Below are 22,863 nucleotides of genomic sequence, written 5' to 3'. Positions count from 1 at the left end.
TCCCCCTCTCAAAATATCTTATTGTACTGTACTCTTCCTTCTTTTTTGGGTAATGTGAGATGATAAAATACCTACATGATGAGATAACTGAGATGAATGATATAGGTGTTGTGATATAGTATTAGGCTACTACGGACCTTGAATACAAGCACTGTGATCCCTCGACAGTGGATCTGATAACCAAGAGGGCTACTAATACGCTTGTAGCATTTATAGCATGGGTATACTGGACAAAGGAACGATTCACTTCCCAGGCAGGACAGAGTGTCATAGGGTGAAACTTCATCATGCTACTGAGAACAGCATGCAATGTAAAACTTATGAATTGTTTATTTTTGGAATTTTGTATTTAATATTTTTGGGCTGCAGGCCGGGTGCAATGGCTCACACCTGTAATCCTAGCACTTTGGGAGGCCGAGGTGGGCCGATCACTTGAGATCAGGAGTTCGAGACCAGCTTGGCCAACAAGGCAAAGCCCTGTCTCTTCTAAAAATACAAAAATTAGCCGGGCATGGTGGTGCATACCTATAGTCCCAGCTACTTGTGAGGCTAAGGCAGGAGAATCTCTTGAATCTGGGAGGTCGAGGTTGCAGTGAGCCAAGATCATGCCACTGCACCCCAGCCTGGGCAACAGAGCAAGACTCCATCTCAAAAAATATGTACATATATTTTGGGGCTGCAGTTGACCACAGGTACTGAAACCACGGAAAGCAACACAGCAGATAAGTGGGAGGACTACTGAAATAGCTTTGAGAAGTTCTTCAGTAAACAGACCTGATTGACTTTAGTTCATCCCTGTGCAAACTTAACTGTCAATATCACCTGTTAATGGCCACGGAACTAGTGTCCTGTAGGATTTACTTTGGAAAGACTGGGCTAATAGAACAAATACTGAGAAAGACGAGAAGGACCTCGGCCTCCCAAAGTGCTAGGATTGCAGGTGTGAGCCATTGCACCCGGCCTGCAGCCCAAAAATATTAAATACAAAATTCCAAAAATAATTCATAAGTTTTACATTGTACGCTGTTCTGAGTAGCATGATGAAGTCTCACATTGTCTCTCTCAAAACTCACAACAGTTTCTTTTGCATGCAAACAACCTTGAGAAAGGGAAAAGAATAGGAGCAAACTGAAAAGAGTGATAGACTTTCAACTTGGCCTAGAAATTAAATTTTGAAATTTAAATTCTTTTTTTTCTCTAAAAATTATTTTAATCCATAGATCTCATCTCCCAAACTGTGATTTCTGCAACTGTATTGGCTTGGTTTAGGGGAGAAGACTCTGGAGTTAGGAGATACGTTTTAGCTAAAGCTTTGCCACCAACTGGCAAGTCCCATATATTTCTAGACATATGTTTGTGTGCTTATGAATTAAAGATGGGAGATTAGATGAGCTGTAATATTCCGTTCAATCCTAAAATACAATGAAAAATTTTAAGACTTGAAGGTCATTTTAAAAGCCTTTATGCTTTGACATTTGGTTAAATTCTTTAGAATGTTTTCTAGTAAATTGATGCCGCCAGAGAAAAGGTTAACTTTGATTATGTTGTATGCATCTTCTGAAGCATAATCATGAGCCAATTGTGACATTTGTTACATGTCTGAGGAAGCTCAGAATTAACCTAATGAGTTGCTAATATGAAAGAAACCGTTATGATAAAGGGATATATAAATGTGTAACAAAGGAATGTAGAGAATATGTTTTTGAAAATACAGGACATGGAAGTTGCTGCGAACCTGTGATGTGATGTCAGTTTTCAAGATGTTATTTTAAAAACTTACAAAAATGTCAAAAATATCCTTTGTAACACAAAATAGTTTTCTAAAATAGTTGTTGACTTGACCTGTAGTTATATGCATTACATGTGGGCATCATGTGTCAAATGTTATTTTAACAGTAGGAGCAGAATACTATGGGAGCATAGAGGAGGCTGCCTGTGGTTGTGCCAGTAAGAGTTAGGCAGGCTACCTCTGCTACTGAGGTGGTAACAGTGCAGCTGGGTATTGGTGAGTAGGCTTATACTTTAGCCCAGATATCTTCCATAAGTTCCAGATCTTTATATTCTACTGCCTAATTGTATCTCTTAGATGTCTCTCAGACACCTACACCCCAACGTGCCCGAAACAACTTAGGAGCTTTGGCACCTGAACCTGTCTGTTTCCTTTTTCAATGAATGGCCCTGTTGTCTCTCCATTTATATAAGGCAGAAACCTCAATCATTTTTGAGACATCTAATCCATCATCAAATTTTCTTGATTTCATCTATTAAGTATTTCTTAAGTACATCAAAATCTCCATCTCAGCTACCATTAATATTTTCCTAATCCAGCCTGTTATTTTCTTACCTGGTATCCCACAGTAGCCTCCTAAATGGTACGTGCTTGTGTACTCTTTACCCTCTAGCTACAATAAATTTCAGAATGGTAATTCTGACCATGTTCTCATGACCTTAAATTTGCCCCCTGCCCATGCGTTTCTGTTGCCCTTAGGAAAAGACAGAGCTGTTTAAATGTCTTACAAGGCTCTTTGTTGTCTGGCTCCTTCCCTCTTTTTATTCTTGTCTCAAAACCTACTTCTTTTCTCTGTTTCAGCCACACAGACCTAATATTTTTCATGCTTCCTCTTCCACAGTATCTTGGCATCCACTGTTCCTTTTGCCTGAATAGTCTTTCCTCTATTTCTTCCTTTTTTTTTTTTTAATTTGAGACACAGTCTCACTCTGTTGCTCAGACTGGAGTACAGTAGTGTGATCATAGCTCACTGTGTTAACCTCTTGGGCTACAAGCAGTTCTTCCACCTCAGCCTCCTGAGTAGCAGAGACTGCAGGTGCACACCACCACTCCTGGCTAATTTTTGTATTTTTTCCATAGAGATAGGGTCCCACTATATTGCCCAGGCTGGTTTCCTGACCCCTAGCAATCCTCCCACCTTGGACTCACAAAGTGCTGAGATTGCAGATGTGAGGCACCGTACCTGATCCATTTCTTTAGTTACTTTCTACTCATCTCCTTATAACTCAGACCAATCTTCACTTCTCAAGAACTTTTCCTGGTGTCTTGGAATAGGACAAATCTCCCTCTATAGGCACTCATAATGAGGGAATAAAACCTTCTGGATTATTGGGGAACTTTTTGGAAACCCTAGCATGGAAAAAGGTCAACACGGGTACTTCAGCCACATTAGGAGGCTATGTTTAAAGTATCAGTTAGCTGTTCAGCCACATTTCGATACTGCTTGCAAGTTCAGTAGAAACTAGGAAACAAAACTACCACCATAAAGAGAAAATTAGGTGACTTATGGTCACAAGCCCTCTCCCCACACAGGACTAAGGGGCAAACACTTAGCAACTCAAAATTACTTGGTGGAATAAGCCCAAGCAGCCCTGACCAACAATGGCAACCCTCTTGGGCCCCCTCTGATATTGTGGGAGCTTCATCTTTTCTTGCTCAATAAACTGCATTGTTGCTCTCTCTCAGGGTCGGGAACTCTTGTTTGAAGCTGTAACACTCACCGTGGGGTTAAGGCTCTCTGCTTGATTTTTTGAGCAAGGGAAGCCAAGAACCTAAGCCCGGGGCCCAAGTTGGGCATAGAGAAAGGCCCTTCTCAGGGCCGACCTTGGACCCAGCAACCGTATTTTCAGCAATAATAGCTCTGTATATATTCTTTCAAAGCTTTGTCACCTTTATGGTTGTACATTTGTTCATTATTATTAGATTAATATTTCCTAATGTATTTACTCTGCAGATCCCTTGGTTTGTGTTTCTTCTAATTAAACTTATTAGAATTCAGTATTAGTTGTGCATTTTAGATTCCTTAAGCTTTGTCTGAGTACTTAATCATGTCATTTTATCATTTAATAATGTGGATAGGGAGGAGGAGTTGTAGATGCTTGAAAATTTTTAAATTTTTGCTATTGACTTTCAGTACAATGAGCTGAATGATTAATTAATTAATGACAAATGTCGAGGAAAATTGCTATTTATTTTAATTATAGATAATATCTGTGCCCTATTTGGTATTTGTCCAGGGGACCTGATAAAAAGATACTGTCTCAGAGATATTTTCTCTTACAGAGTTTAAACTCAACTTGGAAATCTTGGTGAACAATTTGAAGCTTGGGATCTATTTGATAATGTTAGTGTTTCTCTGACATTTTTTTCATTGTTGTTTTTAAATGAACTTTAAATTTTAGAGTAGTTTCAGATTTACAGAAAAATTGTGAAGACAGTACAGAGCTCCCATTACTCTATACCCAGTTTGCTGTATTATTATTTTTTGCTTTTATAATTTTTTAAATTAACACATAATTGTACATATTTATGGGATACAGTGTGATGTTTCCATACATGTATACAATGTAATGTCTCTGACATATTTTTAAAGGTGATTCACACCTAGGTGGCGGCAGTCGAGAAGGCCCTTTTAAAGAAACAATAACGTTAAAGTGGTGTACACCAAGGACAAATAACATTGGTAGGTATTTAACAATAACTGAAAAAGACTAAATCAAAAGGTTGTTAAGGGGAACAGTTATTTCATTTTGGATTTTTATTTTTCATTGTTTCAGGGCTCAATGAGCTCAGTGAACAAGATTTTTTTTTTCTTTTAATTGTGGGACTATTTCTTTATATTCTTTCAAATCAGTGTTTTCTTCTATTTCAGAATTACACTATTGTACTGGAGCTTATCGGATTTCACCTGTAGATGTAAATAGTAGACCTTCCTCCTGCCTTACTAATTTTCTTCTAAATGGTAACTTTCCCCATTTAATGGTTTTGACTGAAATTATATTATTATTTGAATTATTTTTATTATTATTCGAGTGAAATTATTCGTAAGAATATGAACTCTGGAAAGCTATTTTCATCACTATAGCTTTGTCATTTATTTGCCAAAACTGTTTTAAACTTACGTAATTGGAAATAACCTTTAACAGTTTTACTAACATTTAAAAGATGACTTTAGGTTTGACTTTCAGGCTATTATATGTAAGCAAGTTTTATTTAATAAAATTGTGAGTATTTTTATTTAAAAAATTTGACGCTTACAGTCTAAATTGATTTGTTTTAGAGCTAGAATTAGAAAATAAACTAAAAAAAAATAAAATGGAAGCTAGAATAATATAGACCATTTATTTTGGCCCATTGAATTTTAAATCAAAGCAAATGTGGACTTACTTATCTTTGAACACTATACCTTTATCATAAGTAAATACTGTGTTTTGAATATTATACTATATGATTCTTACCTGTGACCTTAAATCTGTTGTTTCATTGTCTGAAAATTTTTTTTACAAGTCTAAATTACTGGATTCCAAATTAAATGCTTCTCTGGTAATTCTTATGATCATCTCAGGTTTTGAAACTAGTGATCTGAAGAGTCAATGTGTCTTTATCATAAGGTTATGTCATTGTTAGTTAAGCACAATTTGATTATCAGACTAAGTGAAATTCCGATTAACATTTGGACACGTAGAATAGAAAGTAGTTAGGATTACAGTGCAGATGAGAAACTATTGAGTTAAGTGAACTGAGACTGTGCCTTCTCCCGAAATGTTCTGTAGCATTAATAGCCTGAGGATTATGGAGCAGTTGCCTCACTTTTCTTCTTGATGTCTAGGAGAAAAATTCAATATGTACATGTAATTGGATCAATCATATATCCAAATGTCTTATGTCAGAGACCACTGTAGTTGTTTTTGGAAACTGTGTAACTATATAATCTTGTTGTAACTAAGATAAAGCTAAGGCTAGAATTCAGATTTTTATGTATGGAAGAGTAGATACACTAAATTAGCAATGCTGGTTAAAATATGGGATCAGGCCAGGCACGGTAGCTCATGCCTGTAATCCCAGCACTTTGGGAGGCCAAGGCAGGCAGATCATGAGGTCAGGAGATCGAGACCATCCTGGCTAACACAGTGAAACCCAGTCTCTACTAAAAATACAAAAAATTAGCCGGGTGTGGTGGCATGCGCCTGTAGTCCCAGCTGCTCGGGAGGCTGAGGCAGGAGAATTACTTGAACCTGGGAGACGGAGGTTGCAGTGAGCCAAGACTGCACCATTGCACTCCAGCCTGGGCGACAGAGTGATACTCTGTCTCAAAAAAAAAAAAAAAAAAAAAAAAAGAGGATCAATAAATAAAATGAAAAAATATGGACATAAATCTTAAGGAAATAAATGAGAGCCCATTTGAGTTTCATTACTGATAGTGTAATCTTGCTTTTGACAGGTCGTTCTGTTTTATTGGAACAACCACGAAAATCAGGTTCTAAAGTCATTAGTCATATGCTTAGTAGCCATGGAGGAGAGATTTTTTTGCACGTCCTTAGCAGTTCTCGATCCATTCTAGAAGATCCACCTTCAATTAGTGAAGGATGTGGAGGAAGAGTTACAGACTACCGGATTACAGTAAGACTCTAATATCTATAAATTTTATATTTTGAATCTATCATCATTCAGCAAGTATTTATCTAGTGTTCGTTAAATGCTGAGATCTGTGAAAAAAGAGATTTGGAAGAATTTGATTATTATTTTAATTAGGTGAATTTCCTGTAATATTTGCTTAAAAGTTCTATTTATCATTGTGTAATCTTATTATGTATTCAGTGTATACTGAGAAGTATCTGAATTGCAATGAGATACTGGAATTGTAGGAAAGAATAAATTGATTTGAACTATTATTGTAGGTGGAACTTAATTTCTGGTAATTTAAATGGCAACCAGAAACCTGGAATATTTGGATTGCTGCTACTTTGAAATAACATAAACTTTCGTATTATTGGGTGGAACATAAAAGGAAATTGTGTCCATTTTTGTTAGAAATTATGTTTTCCTAATTTTGATTTTTCATTCTCCCTCCTCTCTTTCCTATTTGGTATTTCATAGCTGTTTACTTCTAGAGGTGGTTGTAAAAACTAAGTGTAATTTATGTATATGAATATGCTTTGTAAATCACAAAGTGTTATATACTGTAAGTAACTGTTTTTAATTAGGATTTTTAAATAAAGAGAAGCCTAATCAGTATTTATTGTAGAAAAGTTAGAGAGTATACGTATCTTTTAAAAGTACCCACATTTGTAAATTACCTATAACTTCATCATTCAAAGATAACTATTTTTAACATGTTTATGTTATGTCAAGGTAGTTTTTTTTGAGACGGAGTTTTGCTCTTGTTGCCCAGGTTAGAGTGCAATGGCGCAATCTTGGCTCACTGCAACCTCCGACTCCTGGGTTCAAGCAATTCTCCTACCTCAGCTTCCTGAGTAGCTGGGATTACAGGCACCTGCTACCACACGCAGCTAATTTTTGTATTTTTAGTAGAGATGGGGTTTCACTATGTCGGCCAGGCTGGTCTTGAACTCTTCACCTCAGGTGATCCACTCGTTTCGGCCTCCCAGAGTGCTGACATTACAGGTGTGAGCCACCTCGCCCAGCCTCAAGGTAGTTTTTAAATAAGCAAGTGGGTCTTCTAATGTGATTAACTCACTCTTTTATCTGTATGTGATAGAAAAGTTAAATTACAGAAGGGGAAAAAAGTGTTTCTTGATTGCTAAAAAAGGTTGGGGGAAACATACCATGAATGCATTTATGTTTGAGGCTTTCTTCATTTTCATTACATAAAGGCTGATAGGTTTCAAGTTCAAAAAGGATAAAAAAGTAGTGGAGTTGAGGGACATTATTAGAGAAAATGTTTTGTTGCACATCACAGGACAGAAGACATCAGGGAAACAAGACTAGTACATGTAATCCATACTGAAACATTAGACAGAGTTTCTAATTTTATCTTATTTGGTTATCATTAGGATTTTGGTGAATTTATGAGGGAAAACAGATTAACTCCTTTTCTAGACCCCAGATACAAAATCGATGGAAGTCTTGAGGTCCCTTTGGAGCGAGCAAAAGATCAGTTAGAAAAACACACCCGTTACTGGCCTATGATCATTTCACAAACAACCATTTTTAACATGCAAGCGGTAAGTGTTAAGTAGTTTCAACTTTTTTTCTAGACTAGTTATATATTCTTTATAGAAAAAAAAAAGATTTATACCATTTCTTAAGCAAAAAATGAAATACATGAGCTTGCTAAAGTTAAGAATTAATGATTAAAAATTAAAGTGATAGTTTATGGATTTCCTCATAATGATAATCTTTAAAATCCTTTTTAAAATCAAGTTCTGCCTAGATGTTTTGATATTTATTTTTCAAGACAGATTTTTTTTTCTTTAAAAAAAAAAAATCTAACAGGTAGTTCCATTAGCCAGCGTTATTGTGAAAGAATCTCTGACAGAAGAAGATGTGTTAAACTGTCAAAAAACAATATACAACTTAGTTGATATGGAAAGAAAAAATGATCCTCTACCTATTTCCACAGTTGGTACAAGAGGAAAAGGCCCTAAAAGGTAGATATTTTTCTTACTTTCCTTATAGATCACATTTACTTGATATATATTGTTTCTTAGAATAACTTATTTCATATGTAAATTATACTTGAGGACGTGTATTTATACATATATATGTTTGAGGTAAAATAATACACAATTATAGAAATGGATATATTATAGCTTAGAATTTCACTATTAACTACTAAGTAAGAGGAAAGAAATCCACATTTCATTATTTCTTTTTACTTTACCAGTAGCAAGTGACACTTCAATATTATTTAAAGAGTATTTTCAAATCTTTACTGCAGAGATGAACAATACCGCATCATGTGGAATGAATTAGAAACCCTTGTCAGAGCCCATATCAACAACTCGGAGAAACATCAAAGAGTCTTGGAATGTCTGATGGCATGCAGGAGCAAACCCCCAGAAGAAGAAGAACGAAAGAAACGAGGAAGAAAGAGGGAAGACAAAGAGGACAAGTCAGAGAAAGCAGTGAAAGATTATGAACAGGAAAAATCATGGCAAGACTCAGAGAGGTGACTTCTTGGCATTGATATGGAACCATGGTGCCTTTTGATATATCACATTCTGCACATAGCACTTTCAAACATTCAAACCTGATTTAATAGTAATTCATTTAATACATGCTTATTTATTTTCATTACTGTAATTTTATTGTTCTTAAAGTCTAGATCTTTCTTAGGCATAAAAAATATGAATTTTTACTGTTAGGAGCAACATTTGTGTTAGTTTTTCCTGATTAACTTCTGAAAATCACAATGCATGATGTTTGGTATCAGTATGTGCTTTACGTGTTATGAATTTCAAAGACGTAATTTTATTCCTCTGTTCACTAAATATTTATTGAATGCTTATGATGTGCCAGGCATTTGGCACAAGATATCCCTACCCTGGAAGAACATACAGTATGATGGTAGCAACAAACAAGTTAGTGATTGCAGGCCAGTAAAATGGCTTCCATCTGTAATCCCAGCACTTTGGGAGGCTGAGGCAGGTGGATCACTTGAGGCCAGGAGTTTGAGACCAGCCTGGCCAACATGGCAAAAACCTGTCTCTACTTAAAAAAATACAAAAATTAGCTGGGTATGGATGGGAGTGCATGCCTGTAATCTCAGCTACTCAGGTGGCCGAGGCACAAGAATCGCTTACTCAGGAGGCAGAGATTGCTGTGAACCGAGATTGCTTCACTGCACTCCAGCCTGGGCAACAGAGTAAGACTCTGTCTCAAACAAAAATGTGATTGCAGCAAAGTGTGGAAGAATGGACTGTATGCTATTCTGTGCTCCCAGCAGGTCACGAGGTCAAGAGATCGAGACCATCGTGGCCAACATGGTGAAACCCCATCTCTACTAAAAATAAAAAAAATTAGCTGGACGTGGTAGGGTGTGCCTGTAGTCCCAGCTACTCAGGAAGCTGAGGCAGGAGAATTGCTTGAACCCAGGAGGCGGAGGGTGCAGTGAGCCGAGATCGTGCCACTGCACTGCAGCCTGGCACCTGGCGACGGAGTGAGACTCTGTCTCAAAAAAAAAATTTTTTTTATCATAAAAATTGTATTATAAAAATTTTTTATTATACCTCTGCCTCCTGGATTCAAGTGATTCTCATGCCTCAGCCTCTCAGGTAGCTGGGATTATAGATGTGCACCACCATGCCTGGCTAAGTTTTTGTATTTTTAGGAGTGATGGAGTTTCACCATGTTGCTGAGGCTGGTCTCTGTCTCCTGACCTCAGGTGATCCACCCATCTTGGCTTCCCAAAGTGCTTAGGATTACAGGCATGAGCCACTGCGACTGGCCTAAAATAGATCTTTTTATTATGGAATATTTCCAACATATGTAGCAATAGAACAGATAGTCACTCATCATCTACCTTCAATGATTAACAATTCATGGCACATCTCATTTCATATATATCTCCATCCACTACCTTCACCACTACCCCCATAGGAATATTTTGAAGCTAATTCTGGAAATCCTGTAATTTTATTCATTAATAATAGAATACCTTTATTCTCTTTGACTTTAGAAGCTTATGTTTTCGTTAGGGCTGCTGAGCTTCTGAAACAAAACTGGCTCACTGTAAAAGGGAAAAAGTATTATTCAGATCCCACTGAGCTTTGAGTACACTCTTGTATATTTTGCAAGTGTTTTTGTTCTCTGATGAAACTGAGTACAAGCTTGGAGTTAAGTTTCTAATTTGAAGAAAATAAATACATTTGCACAATATATAGACTAGAGAATAAATGGAAATGAATTTGTTAATCTTATTTGTAATTTGAAATACAGTATTATTTTGTCCATATCTTTAAAAATAAAAATTGTGCAGTTTCTTCTGAAGATCACATCATTTCCGACCTTTTAAATTTTAATTTCTTAAGTATTCTTCTATTTTTTAATATTTAACAGCTGACTGATTCCTGAATTGTTGCATGATTATTATGAAGGAAAAGGGAAACTTGTATTTAATTCATTAATTTCTGTGAACTGGTTTTAGATTGAAGTTTTTGATTAGTCCCTAGGTTTATTTTGTGAGATTAGCCATCTTTTATAAAGGTTGATATGCTAAGGTAGTTTAATTAATGGACCATTTTTAAACTTCTAAAAATTTAAACTTTACATTTTTATTATTTGTCCCTCTAAAAGATTGAAAGGAATCTTAGAGCGTGGAAAAGAAGAATTGGCAGAAGCTGAGATTATAAAAGATTCGCCTGATTCTCCAGAACCTCCAAACAAAAAACCCCTTGTTGAAATGGATGAAACTCCACAAGTGGAAAAATCAAAAGGTAACATACAGCTGTGGTAACTAGACTTATAAAAAGTTTTCCAATGAAGCTCTGTTTTATACAGTTTTAATTAATATTGTTGTGTATGCGAGGAAGAGTTCTTAAGTATTCATGGATGTTGTTTAGGAGATTCTCTGTTTACAGTCAATATTAGTCCCTTTTCACACTGCTAATAAAGACATACCCAGGTGGGTAATTTATAAAGGAAAGAGGTTTAATTGACTCACAGTTCCAGGATGGCTGGGAGGCCTCTGGTAACTTACAGTCCTGGCAGAAGGGGAAGCATGTCCTTCTTCACATGGCAGCAGCAAGGAGAAGTGCAGAGTAAAGAGAGGGGAAGCCCCTTATAAAACCATCAGATCTCATGAGAACTCACACAGTATCATGAGAATAGCATGGAAGTAACGGCCCCCATGATTCAATTACTTCCCACTGGGTCCCTCCCACAACACGTGGGGATTGTGGGAACAATTCAAGATGAGATTTGGGTGGGGACACAGCCAAACCATATCACAGCCTTAGAGAATGTAGGCAGTAAATATATTTGACAGTGTTAAAATAAAAAACAAGTAGTGTCATACTTCCATAAACGAAGCCTTTGGAAAATAAGCATATGAAGTTTGTGTTTTAAGAAATTTTAAATATGTAAAAACTTGAATCTGTTTATGTTCCTGATACTATACTAACAGCTGGGTTATTGAATACAAACTCTTTGACCCTAAATTCCTACTAAACTTAGGAAATAATGTAATATCACTCATTTATTGATATATTAAAATGTGTTTGAATCAGTTTCAGTGTAGGTATTATTATAAACAATATTTTCACTGTAAAGCCTCTTAATCTCTTACTTATAGGCTAAAAAGTTTAGTTTCCTCTTGAAGGAATTCTAGGCACCAAGAATATGATTTGGATTTGGCAGCACCTGAAATCATTCTAGGCCTTAGTTATCTTGAAGGCAAATTAGATTTAGTCTTTTTAGGTTACAAGAGAAATGATGTGCCATCATCAGACTATGTCTGCCACTATGACTCTCCTAAGGCAGTAGGTCCAGCTTATGATTATGGGCAGCTCATCCTAGGGAGAAGGTAGGCTTGTTTGCTTTTTATATACTTGTTACAGTGTGTGTGTGTGTGTGTGTGTGTGTGTGTGTGTGTGTGTGTATATATATACAGTGATACGTGTTATATTCTTCAGTTCACTAGTTTCTTTGAAGCCAGAGATCACCCTTGGGGCAATCTTATTATATTTGCCTTTCAGGCATTTGTTAGAGGACCCAGAAAATAATAGGATTTAAATAGATGTTTGTTGATAAATTATTTCTCATATGACAAAATATACCACTGTTCATTAGGATGAGAAATTTAGGTCTACTCTAAACAATGTTTCAGCATTGCTTGGCAAATAGAACCCTAAGAAGTATTACTGAGGTAGAGATTGCAGTGAGCCAAGATCTTGCCATTGTACTCCAACCTGGGCAACAGGGCAAGACTCTGTCTCAAAAAAGAAAAATAAAAGAGTATTATTTATACTGGCAAAAATTGCAGGCAACTAAAAGTCATATCAGTAAGAAAACAACTGAATAATGGTGTGTTCATAGGACATTATTTATTTATTTATTTATTTATTTATTTATTTATTGAGACAGAGTCCACTCTTGTTGCCCAGGGTGGAGTGCAATGTCACAATCTCAGCTCACTGCAGCCTCTGTCCTGAGTTCCAGTGATTCTCCTGCTTCAGCCTTTCAAGTAGCTGGGATTATAGGTGCTTGTACGTGTCCAGCTAATTTTTATATTAATAGAGTTTCACCATGTAGAGACAGGGTTTCACCATGTTGGCCAGACTGGTCTCAGACTCCTGCCTTCAGGTGGGTGATTTGCCTGCCTCGGCCTCCCAAAGTGCTGGGATTATAGGCGTGAGCCACCATGCCTGGCCCCTATAGGGTGGTATTTATATAACCCAAGAATAATTATTGAATGAATGTGTAAATGAATAAGTTTTTTTAAAGCAGGCTACATAAACATATGTATTGTGATCTCAATTTTAAGTTTTCATACACACATACACTAACTTGTCACTTGGATGACATATCAGCTATCATTAAATTAAATGGATCCCTGATGCTTTTCACTCTAGAAATACTATATGGAATAGCCCACATGAGAAGCAACTTGATTGCACATTACTACCTTTCCTTTAACTTTCTATTTGAGGCTGATAATTTGAAAAATGTTTGTTTCTTCTTTCATTCTATTTTTTAACCTAAATTGCATGTCTCTTCTGATCAGCAATTTATCTGGGCCTTTTATTATACTTCAGTTTTATCTGCTTTGGAAAATGACTTTCCAGGCCTCCCCAAAGTGAATTTTGTGCCTGCTCTATACACTGCACTTAAGGTTGGGCTGTTTCAAATGTGCCATCTAGATTTGGCAGACATCTGTTCAGCCCTCTTTGTATGATGCAGTAACAGAAAAACCAAAATAACATTTTGTGGATATAGTTTGGCATTGAAAAAGGGACTAAAATTTTTATAGTTGTTAGAGCAGTGGCATTAGGATTTTATTTCCTCCTTTATTGTTTTCTAAATTTGTTCTCATGAACATGTATTTTATAATAAGACAAATAAGAGTTTTAAAAAAATTATATACTATAATATTAGTTCTTTTTGATGTGCAGTTCTGTGGGTTTAGACAATGCATACCACCCCCAGAATCAGGGTACCCAGCAGAATATCACCCCAAAAGGTTTCCTTGTATTGACTCATCCTTCACTCCTTCTCCCCAGTCTGTGGTAACTATATGTTTTATCTTCCTATAATTGTGCTCCCTATAATTTTTCAGAATGTCTTATGAATGAAAGGAAATGTCATGTTACCTTTTGAGGTTGGCTTTTTTCACATAGTATTATAATGACTAATTTTATAAGAAACTGCCACCTTTTTTTTTCAAAGTGGTGGCACCATTTTGCATTCCCACCACCAGTGTAGGAGAGTTCTAGGTGTTCTGCATCCTTGTCCACTTGCTATTGTCAAGGTTACTTTTGTTTTTGCTTTTTATTCTATAAGGTATGTAGTGGTATATCATTGGTGTTTTAATTTACATTTTTCTCATGATTAATGATGATGAAACCCTTTTCCTTTGCTTGTTTGTTATCTGTTTGTCTTCTTGGGTGAAAGGTCCATTAAAATATTTGGTACATTTTTAAATTGGATTGTTTGTTTTCTTATTAGTGGATTTTGAGAGTTCTTTGTTCTGGATACAGGTTCTGTGTTGGACATTTGATTTGCAAATGTTTTCACTCATTCTATGGCTTGTTCTTCTCTTAACAATGACTTTTGCACAACAGAAGCTTTTTATTTTGACGAAGTCAAATATACCCATTTTTGCTTTTATGATTATGCTTTAGGTATTGCATGTTTGAAATCTAACCCAAGGTCAAAGAGTTCTGTAATTTTAGATTTTACATTTAGGCCATGATCAATTTTGAGTACAGTACTTATTTTTTATAAGGTATAAAGTATAGATCAATATTAATCCTTTTGGCATATAATGTCCTAATGTTCCAGCAGCACTTATTGAAAAAACTATTTTTTCTTCATTGAAGTGTTGTACTTTTATCAGAAATTAGTTAACTGTGTATGTGGGAGTCTGCTTCTGGATTCTCTTTTATCTATTGATTTATGTGGCTATCCTTTCACCAATCCAGTTCTATCACAGTCACTTCAAATTAAGTCTTTTAATGAGGAAGTAAGAATCTTCTAACTATTCTTTTTTGGAATTGTTTTGGCTATTCTAATTATTTTGCCTTATCATATTGTGCAGGAAAGAGTTAACATAGCAGGCTTGAGACTATTATAATTTGAAAAGCCTGCTTGCAAGTTTGGTCCTTGGCTGCCATCTGGGAACTTGGCTTTTGAGATGTTCCCTAGATAATGAACTGAACACCTGCTTCCCTTCTGAAAGTCTGGAACTTCGGTAGTTATGGTTAGGCAGAGAGTACCTACCTGATCAGCCCCAGTAAAAACCCTGGAATCTACTCAAACAGGTTTTCCTGGCAGAAATATTGCACATATGTGGCTGCATTTTTGCCCATGGAGGAAGTATGTACTCTGCATAAGCCCTCACTGGAGAGAGCAAACAGGGGAAGCCTGCAAATGGATTCTGCCAGTCTCCACCTCATGTGTTTCGTCTGCTTACTGATCTGGCTCTGTCTCCTTATTGTATTGCTGTAGTCATTCTTAACCAGTAGTATAACTTTACATTTAGTCATTTGAATCCTTCCATCAATCATTGAGCTAGTGGTTGCTCTTAGGGATCCTGAAACACATACATTTTAGAATAAGAGAGAAGTGATTGCCTTAATTGTGTAAAAAGAATAACAGAATTAAAGGTAAGTCTGTTAAATTTGTAAATTTGGAAGTAATAAATTATTTTTTTCTCTCTCTCCTTTTAAATATAATACCAGGGCCAGTGTCCTTATTATCCTTGTGGAGTAATAGAATCAATACTGCCAATTCCAGAAAACATCAGGAATTTGCTGGACGTTTGAACTCTGTTAATAACAGAGCTGAATTATATCAACATCTTAAAGAAGAAAATGGGTTTGTGTTATTTATTGTCAAAATTGGTTTTGTCAATTGCCTGTATAGTACCTTAACAAACACTGCTTATTTGTAATAATCAGGCATTTTTTATTACTAATATTATGAACTAATACATGTCACCCATAAGGAGAAAAAATTAACCTCTTTGTTTCTTGCTTGTAAAGGCTTAATTATATTGGTTGTACCCCTGAATGTATTTACTTCTTAGAGCATTTATTTTCAATGGTTAGTAAACATATGAAAAATCATAGCACTTAGGATATAATGCTGATCTCTATATAATAAAAGAGGGAAATGTTTTCCTATTAAGGAATATAATACTTAAGAATATTGATTATAAGGCCAGGCGCGGTGGCTCAAGGCTGTAATCCCAGCACTTTGGGAGGCCGAGGCGGGTGGATCACGAGGTCGAGAGATCGAGACCATCCTGGTCAACATGGTGAAACCCCGTCTCTACTAAAAGTGCAAAAAATTAGCTGGGCATGGTGGCGTGTGCTTGTAATCCCAGCTACTCAGGAGGCTGAGGCAGGAGAATTGCCTGAACCCAGGAGGCGGAGGTTGCGGTGAGCCGAGATCACGCCATTGCACTCCAGCCTGGGCAACAAGAGCGAAACTCCGTCTCAAAAAAAAAAAAAAAAAAAAAAAAAAAAGAATATTGATAAAATAAATCTCAGATCTGATTATTTTGATTTTTTTTTTCCAAAGAAATCCTTTTAAAAATGTATTGATGAAATACATTTCTTTAGTGGAAAAGGAAATAAATTTTTGGCTAAATTGTAGAGATTTTTTTCTCAGTTTTGCTTGGAAAGGGAAAGTGTGGTATAGTAAAAAAACAAAAAACAGTGGCCTTTGACATATAACCTTGGGAAAGTCACTTAGTGTCTCAGGGCCTTAATTTTCTCTGTAAAATGAGGAAGTTGGCCTACCTAGAGGAACCCTAACTTTAGTCTTTTTCTAAAATACTGATGTTCTGTTCTGTCAATATAATGTTCATGTGAAAGGTAGATAATTAAGGAGACAAAATATAGATGGTTAATGAGTGTTTCATTTTATCAACTCATTTTTTTCCTCCTATTTCAGGATGGAGACAACAGAAAATGGAAAAGCCAGCCGGCAGTGAAGAGTGACTTGAAGAACTAAATTTAGTGTATTGCAAAAATATTTTGGGCGGAATTTGATATAAGTACTTTTACAGCAAGATTGTATAGTTATGTTGCCTGGACTGGTTTTTACATTTTTAAAATATTTCAACTATCGTTTTTGTACTAATTATAAAATTGGCACATAAGTCAAAAATATACATTTGAGATGATTTGTCCTCCCAAATTATACAAGTTTATTTTATGGTAAAAGGTGTTCTCTCTGGAAATGTTTTTAAAAAAAATTCTTAGGCTTCTCTTTGCCAAATAAAACTATTAAAATATTTGAAATGCAAATATTGGAATATTACTTTAGAAAAAAGGTATTATTCACTTAATAACTGAAAACAACCTATAGGAATTTTTTAAACTTTGATGAGAGTTTATGTAAGATTTGTAATACTTAATATAAAATCTTGCCTATTAAGCTCATCATATATTGTGCTTTTCTAAAAAAGAACATTGTTTTTATTTTGTTTAAAATTATTTTGCATATGTGTTGTTATTCATTTAAAAGTAGAGTTTTCAGGTAGGTTGTATAATTTTATATTTACTAGTATTGGGTAGTTTTATTCTTTTTATTTTTCTGCTAAGTATTTTCCATTCATTTGCTTTTCTTATTTAAAGAGAAGTATAAAGGAAATTACTTCACAGATTTAGAAGAAAGGAAAGTTACTAGGTTGTTTTACCTCTGGAGAGAATCTTGGTCTCATTTCTTAGAAATGTCATGGTTATATGTTATATGTTTCATGGGCCTTTTTCCTGTGCTGCTTCATCTAGAAGTTTATGTTACAAAAGACAGGTTATTTCAATGTTAAACGCCAATTATTCGTTTGCCATTTTTTTCCTTGAGTGTTTACTAGAGAAAGGAAAAGCTCTTTATACAGACTCAATATTTTCTGTTGGAAAAAAAAACAACCAGTATTTACACAGGGGTTCAGCAACCTTTCAGGTCAGCCTGGTGAATTGACATTGCTCCCCTTTACCAACACCTGCCTCATTCTCAGCCCTCTTCCCTAAACTAGAGTTACTTTTACTCCTTTCCACTGTGTTTAGATCAACACAAACCATACACAGGCAGGGCCAGGCCTAATTAGCATCTTAGACTTGCAGGGTTGAAGGAACTATAACCCAATCGTATTTACTTTTGAATGGGCTCTGACCTTTTATTTATTTTTTTATTCTTTAAGTTCTGGGGTACATGTGCAGAATGTGCAGGATTGTTACATAGGTATACATGTGCCATGGTGGTTTGCTGCATGCATCAACTCATCATCTACATTAGTTATTTCTCCTAATGTTATCCCTTCCCTAACCCCTCACTCCCTGACAGGCCCCACTGTGTGATGTTCCCCTCCCTGTGTCCATATGTTCTCATTGTTCAGCTCCCAATTATGAGTGAGAACATGTTGTGTTTGGTTTTCTGTTCCTGTGTTAGTTTGCTGAGAATGATGGTTTCCAGCTTCATTCATGTCCCTGCAAAGACATGAGCTCATTATTTTTTATGGCTGCATAGTATTCCATGGTGTATATGTGCCATATTTTCTTTATCCAGTCTAACATTGATGAGCATTTGGGTTGGTTCCAAGTCTTTGCTATTGTGAATAGTGCTGCAAAAAACATACATGTGCATGTGTCTTTATAGTAGAATGATTTCTAATCCTTTGGGTATATACCCAGGAATGGGATTGCTGGGTTAAATGGTATTTTTAGTTCTAGATCCTTGAGGCATTATCACACTGTCTTCCACAATGGTTGAACTACTTTACACTCCTACCAACAGTGTAAAAGCGTTCCTATTTCTCCACATCCTCTCCAGCATCTGTTGATTCCTGACTTTTTAATCATTGCCATTCTAACTGGCATGAGATGGAGTTTAATGATCACCATTCTAACTGGTGTGAGATGGTATTTCATTGTGGTTTTGATTTGTATTTCTCTAATGACCAGTGTTGATGACCTTTTTCTCATATGTTTGTTGGCTGCATTAAAGTCTTCTTTTGAGACGTATCTGTTCATATCCTTCACCTACTTTTTGATGGCATTGTTTTTTTCTTGTAAATTTGTTTAAGTTCCTTGTACATATTAAGTCTTTGTCAGATGGATAGATTGCAAACATTTTCTCCTATTCTGTGGGTTGCCTGTTCACTCTGATGATAGTTTCTTTTGCTGTGCAGAAGCTCTTTAATTAGATCCCATGTGTCGATTTTGGCTTTTGTTGCCATTGGTGTTTGAGTGCTTTTGGTGTTTGAGTTCTAGGGGATAACCATGCAGTATTTGATGAGTCACATTAAATTGCAGCCAGCTTTCTGGGCCTGAAGGATACTGTCTTACTGATTTTATTTCAAGTGTCAAGTGAGTTGAGTTGCCATCTTCTTAGTCATAAAATGTGTCAGGAGGGATTGGGAAATGAAATGTGTGCCCAACCGTTGCTGTTATTGATGGGATTGAATTAATTACTGTTGGAAATGTATTGGGTTGACCTAGAAGAAGCAAACAAGAAACAAACTTCAACAAATACTACTCTTTGTTTAAAGGCTTAAGGTTGTCTTGATGGTTAACTTGTTTCTCCCCTTACTCAGTTTTGCATAGGGAAGTAAGAACACTTACATTGATTCTCTCTCTCCCTTTCATATATATATATATATATATATATATATATATACACACACACATATATATAATATATATACACATATATATAATATATATAAAATATATATAATTATATGTATAATATATATAACTATACTAATATCTCTATATAATGTATAATATATATGATATATAACTATACTAATATCTCTATAATATAAATACATATTCTATATATTATATATATTTTTTTCTGTTCAACTTTTAACCCAACACACACAAAAAATCAGTTGAAGAATTTATGCTCTTTGCCAAAATATTGTTTTTCTGAAGTCCCCTAAAACAGATTTGATTAGTTGGTAATACTAATATCTCTGTGTGTGTATATATATATATAACTCTGCATATCTCTGTATATATATATATACAGAGATTAGTATACAGTTTTATATATATACAGAGATTAGTATATAGTTATATATAGAGAGATATGCAGAGTTATATATATATATATATATATATATATATATATATACACACACATATATACACAGAGATATTAGTATTACCAACTAATCAAATATGGTTTAGGGGACTTCAGAAAAACCATATTTTGGCAAAGAGCATAGATTCTTCAACTGATTTTTTTTGTGTGTTGGTTAAAAGTTGAACAGAAAAAATTTTAAATATCAGTACATACAAGTTATATAATGGTATATGTAAGTTACATAATTGATCAGAATCATAGTACCAAATCATAGTAACAAACTAGTGCTCAAATTACAATTAACACAGTTAAATCTCAGAGAAACTACAAAACATTTCAAGCTCTGCATAGATACATTTTGGTGTTTTCTGAGGAAGATGAGATGAGTTATCACAAAAAAGGGGCTATGATGTAATAATACAACAAAGGCAGGTGGCTTTAGATACTGTGGGGAGCATCAAGTTGGAAAGAAGAGGAATATCGTGCTACTGAAAAAATGCAATGAATCAAGAAGATAGAGTAACTCAATCACTTGATAAAAAGAAAGACTATTTGAAAGTGACATCTAAGTACTGTTGCATATTTAATAGGATGGTTAACAATGTACGTCCTAACTACTAGGGAGATCTGTTTTTACTGAATTTCAAACAGCATCAGGTTCCATCAGCCTTACTATTCCTTGATGATAGAATTACTTACCTGAGTGTGACATAGTCTCAGGTTTCTGAGATTCAGAATGCAGAGCTCATGTTGTCAGCATCTATGTTACTTGAAACAGGTCACATTTAGTGACAGACAAACTGATTGCACCTTGTCTAACTACTGTTTCTGTAAACTCTGTATTTACTCCAAAGGAAACTCTTTTTTGTTGTTTTGTTTTTGGTTTTTAAGACAGTATCTCACTCTGTTGCCCAGGCTAGAGTGCAGTGGCACAGTCATGGCTCACTGCAGCTTCAACCTCTCAGGCTCAAGCAATCCTCTCACCTTAGCCTTCTGAGTAGTTGGGAGTACAGTCATGTGCCACTACACCTAGCTTTTTTTTTTTTTTTTTTTGAGATAGAGTCTTGCTGTCGCCAGGTTGGAGTGCAGTGGCTTGATCTCAGCTCACTGCAACCTCTGCTCTCAGGTTCAAGAGATTCTCCTGCCTCAGCCTCCCAAGTAGCTGGGACTACAGGTGTGCACCACCACACCAGATACTTTTTGTATTTTAGAGACAGAGTTTCATTATGTTGGCCAGTATGGTCTTGATCTCTTGACCTTGTGATACACCCACCTCGGCCTCCCAAAGTGCTGGGATTACAGGAGTGAGCCACCTCACCTGTCCTACACCTGGCTAATTTTTTTAATTAAAAAAATTTTTTGTTGCTGTTATAATTTTTTGTTTTTCTGTGGTAATTTTTTGTTGTTAAATTTTTGTTGTTGTTTGTTTTTGTAGAGACAGGCTCTCACTATGTTGCCCAGGCTGGTTGCAGATTCCTGGGCTCAAGCAATCTTCCTGCTTCAGTCTCCCAAAGTGCTAGGATTCAGGTGTGTGCCACCACATTGGCTCCTTAATTTAGACATTTAATTTAAACAAGGAAATCTCCCTCAAATTAAAAATTCATGAAAAATTTCATGGAAGTTACCATGCAAGTATGTTTCAATTTGAAACAAGTTCTAAAGCAATCACTCTGATATGAGTTAGTTCAGAGAAGAGAAGATGAGCAGAGATGATAGCTTGCATTTAATGAACCATGTGCCAAAACACTATGCTAAGTACATATTTCATTTTATATTCACAACAAATATATTAAAATAATTATTATTCTCAATTTGTACATGATAAAAGTGAAATACTAAAGTGAATACCCAATGTTACACATATAGTAACTTATAGAGCTAGATTTCAAACTCCTGTTTCACTATAGATACTGAGTTCTTAACCACCATACTGCCCTTTTGCAGTATATCATGAGATATATAAATGAAAGAGGATGGTTTTTACTTTAGTTGTAGAGTTTGAATCTGTTAGCAAGCATTTATTTCTCTTACTCTGGTGGTCTGTAAGACTGCAACAGGGCCTGGCGTGGTGGCTCACACCTGTAATCCTAGCACTTTGGGAGGCCGAAGTGGGTGGATCACCTGAGGTCAGGAGTTCGAGACCACCCTGGCCCTGGCCAACATGGTGAAACCTCGTCTCTACTAAAAATACAAAAAAAAAATTACCTGGGCATGGTGGTGGATGCCTGTGATTCCAGCTACTCAGGATGCGGAGGCAGGAGAATCTCTTGAATCCAGGAGGCAGAGATTGCAGTGAGCCGAGATTGTGTCATTGCCTCCAGCCTGGGCAACAGGAGGGAAACTGTCTCAACAACAACAACAACAACAACAACAACAGCAAACCCCAAAACAACAACAACCACAAAATCCTGCAACAGATGGATGATTAAGGAATAGTAATAACTGGACAGAGTAATGGCTTGAAGTTCCTTCCAGGTTTGTGAGTCTTCGATCAATCTATTATGAGCACAATACACATTAAATAAATAATGTGTATAGGGTGTGAGATGGGTACTGTATTTTGTTATTGACGTTTTTTTCTTTTTTTGAGATAGAGTTTTGCTCTCGTTGCCCAGGCTGGAATGCAGTGGCGCGATCTTGGCTCACTATAACCTCTGCCTCCCAGGTTTCAGCAATTCTCCTCCCTCAGCCTCCAGAGTAGCTAGGGCTACAGGCATCCGTCACCACCCCTGACTAATTTTTTCTATTTTTAGTAGAGACAGGGTTTCACTATGTTGGCCAGGCTGGTCTTTATCTCCTGACCTCAGGTGATCCTCCTGCCTTGGGATTACGTGCATAAGCCACCGTGCTTG

The 22,863-nt window shown here is 36.0% G+C and overlaps 1 protein-coding gene across 4 annotated transcripts in view; it reads left to right on the top strand.

Annotated features, from left to right (window-relative positions):
* INTS13 (integrator complex subunit 13) overlaps positions 1 to 18,939 on the top strand; it is a 35,770-nt gene extending 16,831 nt beyond the window's left edge. For 3 of the 4 annotated variants that reach the window (XM_074402947.1, XM_074402945.1, XM_074402944.1), the window contains exons 9-17: positions 4,383 to 4,472; positions 4,644 to 4,751; positions 6,231 to 6,409; positions 7,804 to 7,974; positions 8,246 to 8,400; positions 8,691 to 8,921; positions 11,048 to 11,187; positions 15,652 to 15,787; positions 16,871 to 18,939. In XM_074402947.1, the coding sequence (XP_074259048.1) occupies positions 4,383 to 4,472; positions 4,644 to 4,751; positions 6,231 to 6,409; positions 7,804 to 7,974; positions 8,246 to 8,400; positions 8,691 to 8,921; positions 11,048 to 11,187; positions 15,652 to 15,787; positions 16,871 to 16,910 (1,250 nt within the window). In that variant the 3' untranslated portion in view covers positions 16,911 to 18,939. The remainder of the gene's footprint in view (positions 1 to 4,382; positions 4,473 to 4,643; positions 4,752 to 6,230; positions 6,410 to 7,803; positions 7,975 to 8,245; positions 8,401 to 8,690; positions 8,922 to 11,047; positions 11,188 to 15,651; positions 15,788 to 16,870) is intronic. The other variant, XM_003926592.4, reaches the window with a different exon arrangement.
* The last annotated feature ends 3,924 nt before the right edge of the window (positions 18,940 to 22,863 follow it).

Source organism: Saimiri boliviensis, chromosome 7 (assembly GCF_048565385.1).
Source record: "Saimiri boliviensis isolate mSaiBol1 chromosome 7, mSaiBol1.pri, whole genome shotgun sequence".
In the NCBI taxonomy this organism is placed as follows: Eukaryota; Metazoa; Chordata; class Mammalia; order Primates; family Cebidae; genus Saimiri; species Saimiri boliviensis.
The sequence above is the reverse complement of the archived record's forward strand: the minus strand, read 5'-3'. Positions and strand labels throughout refer to the sequence as shown.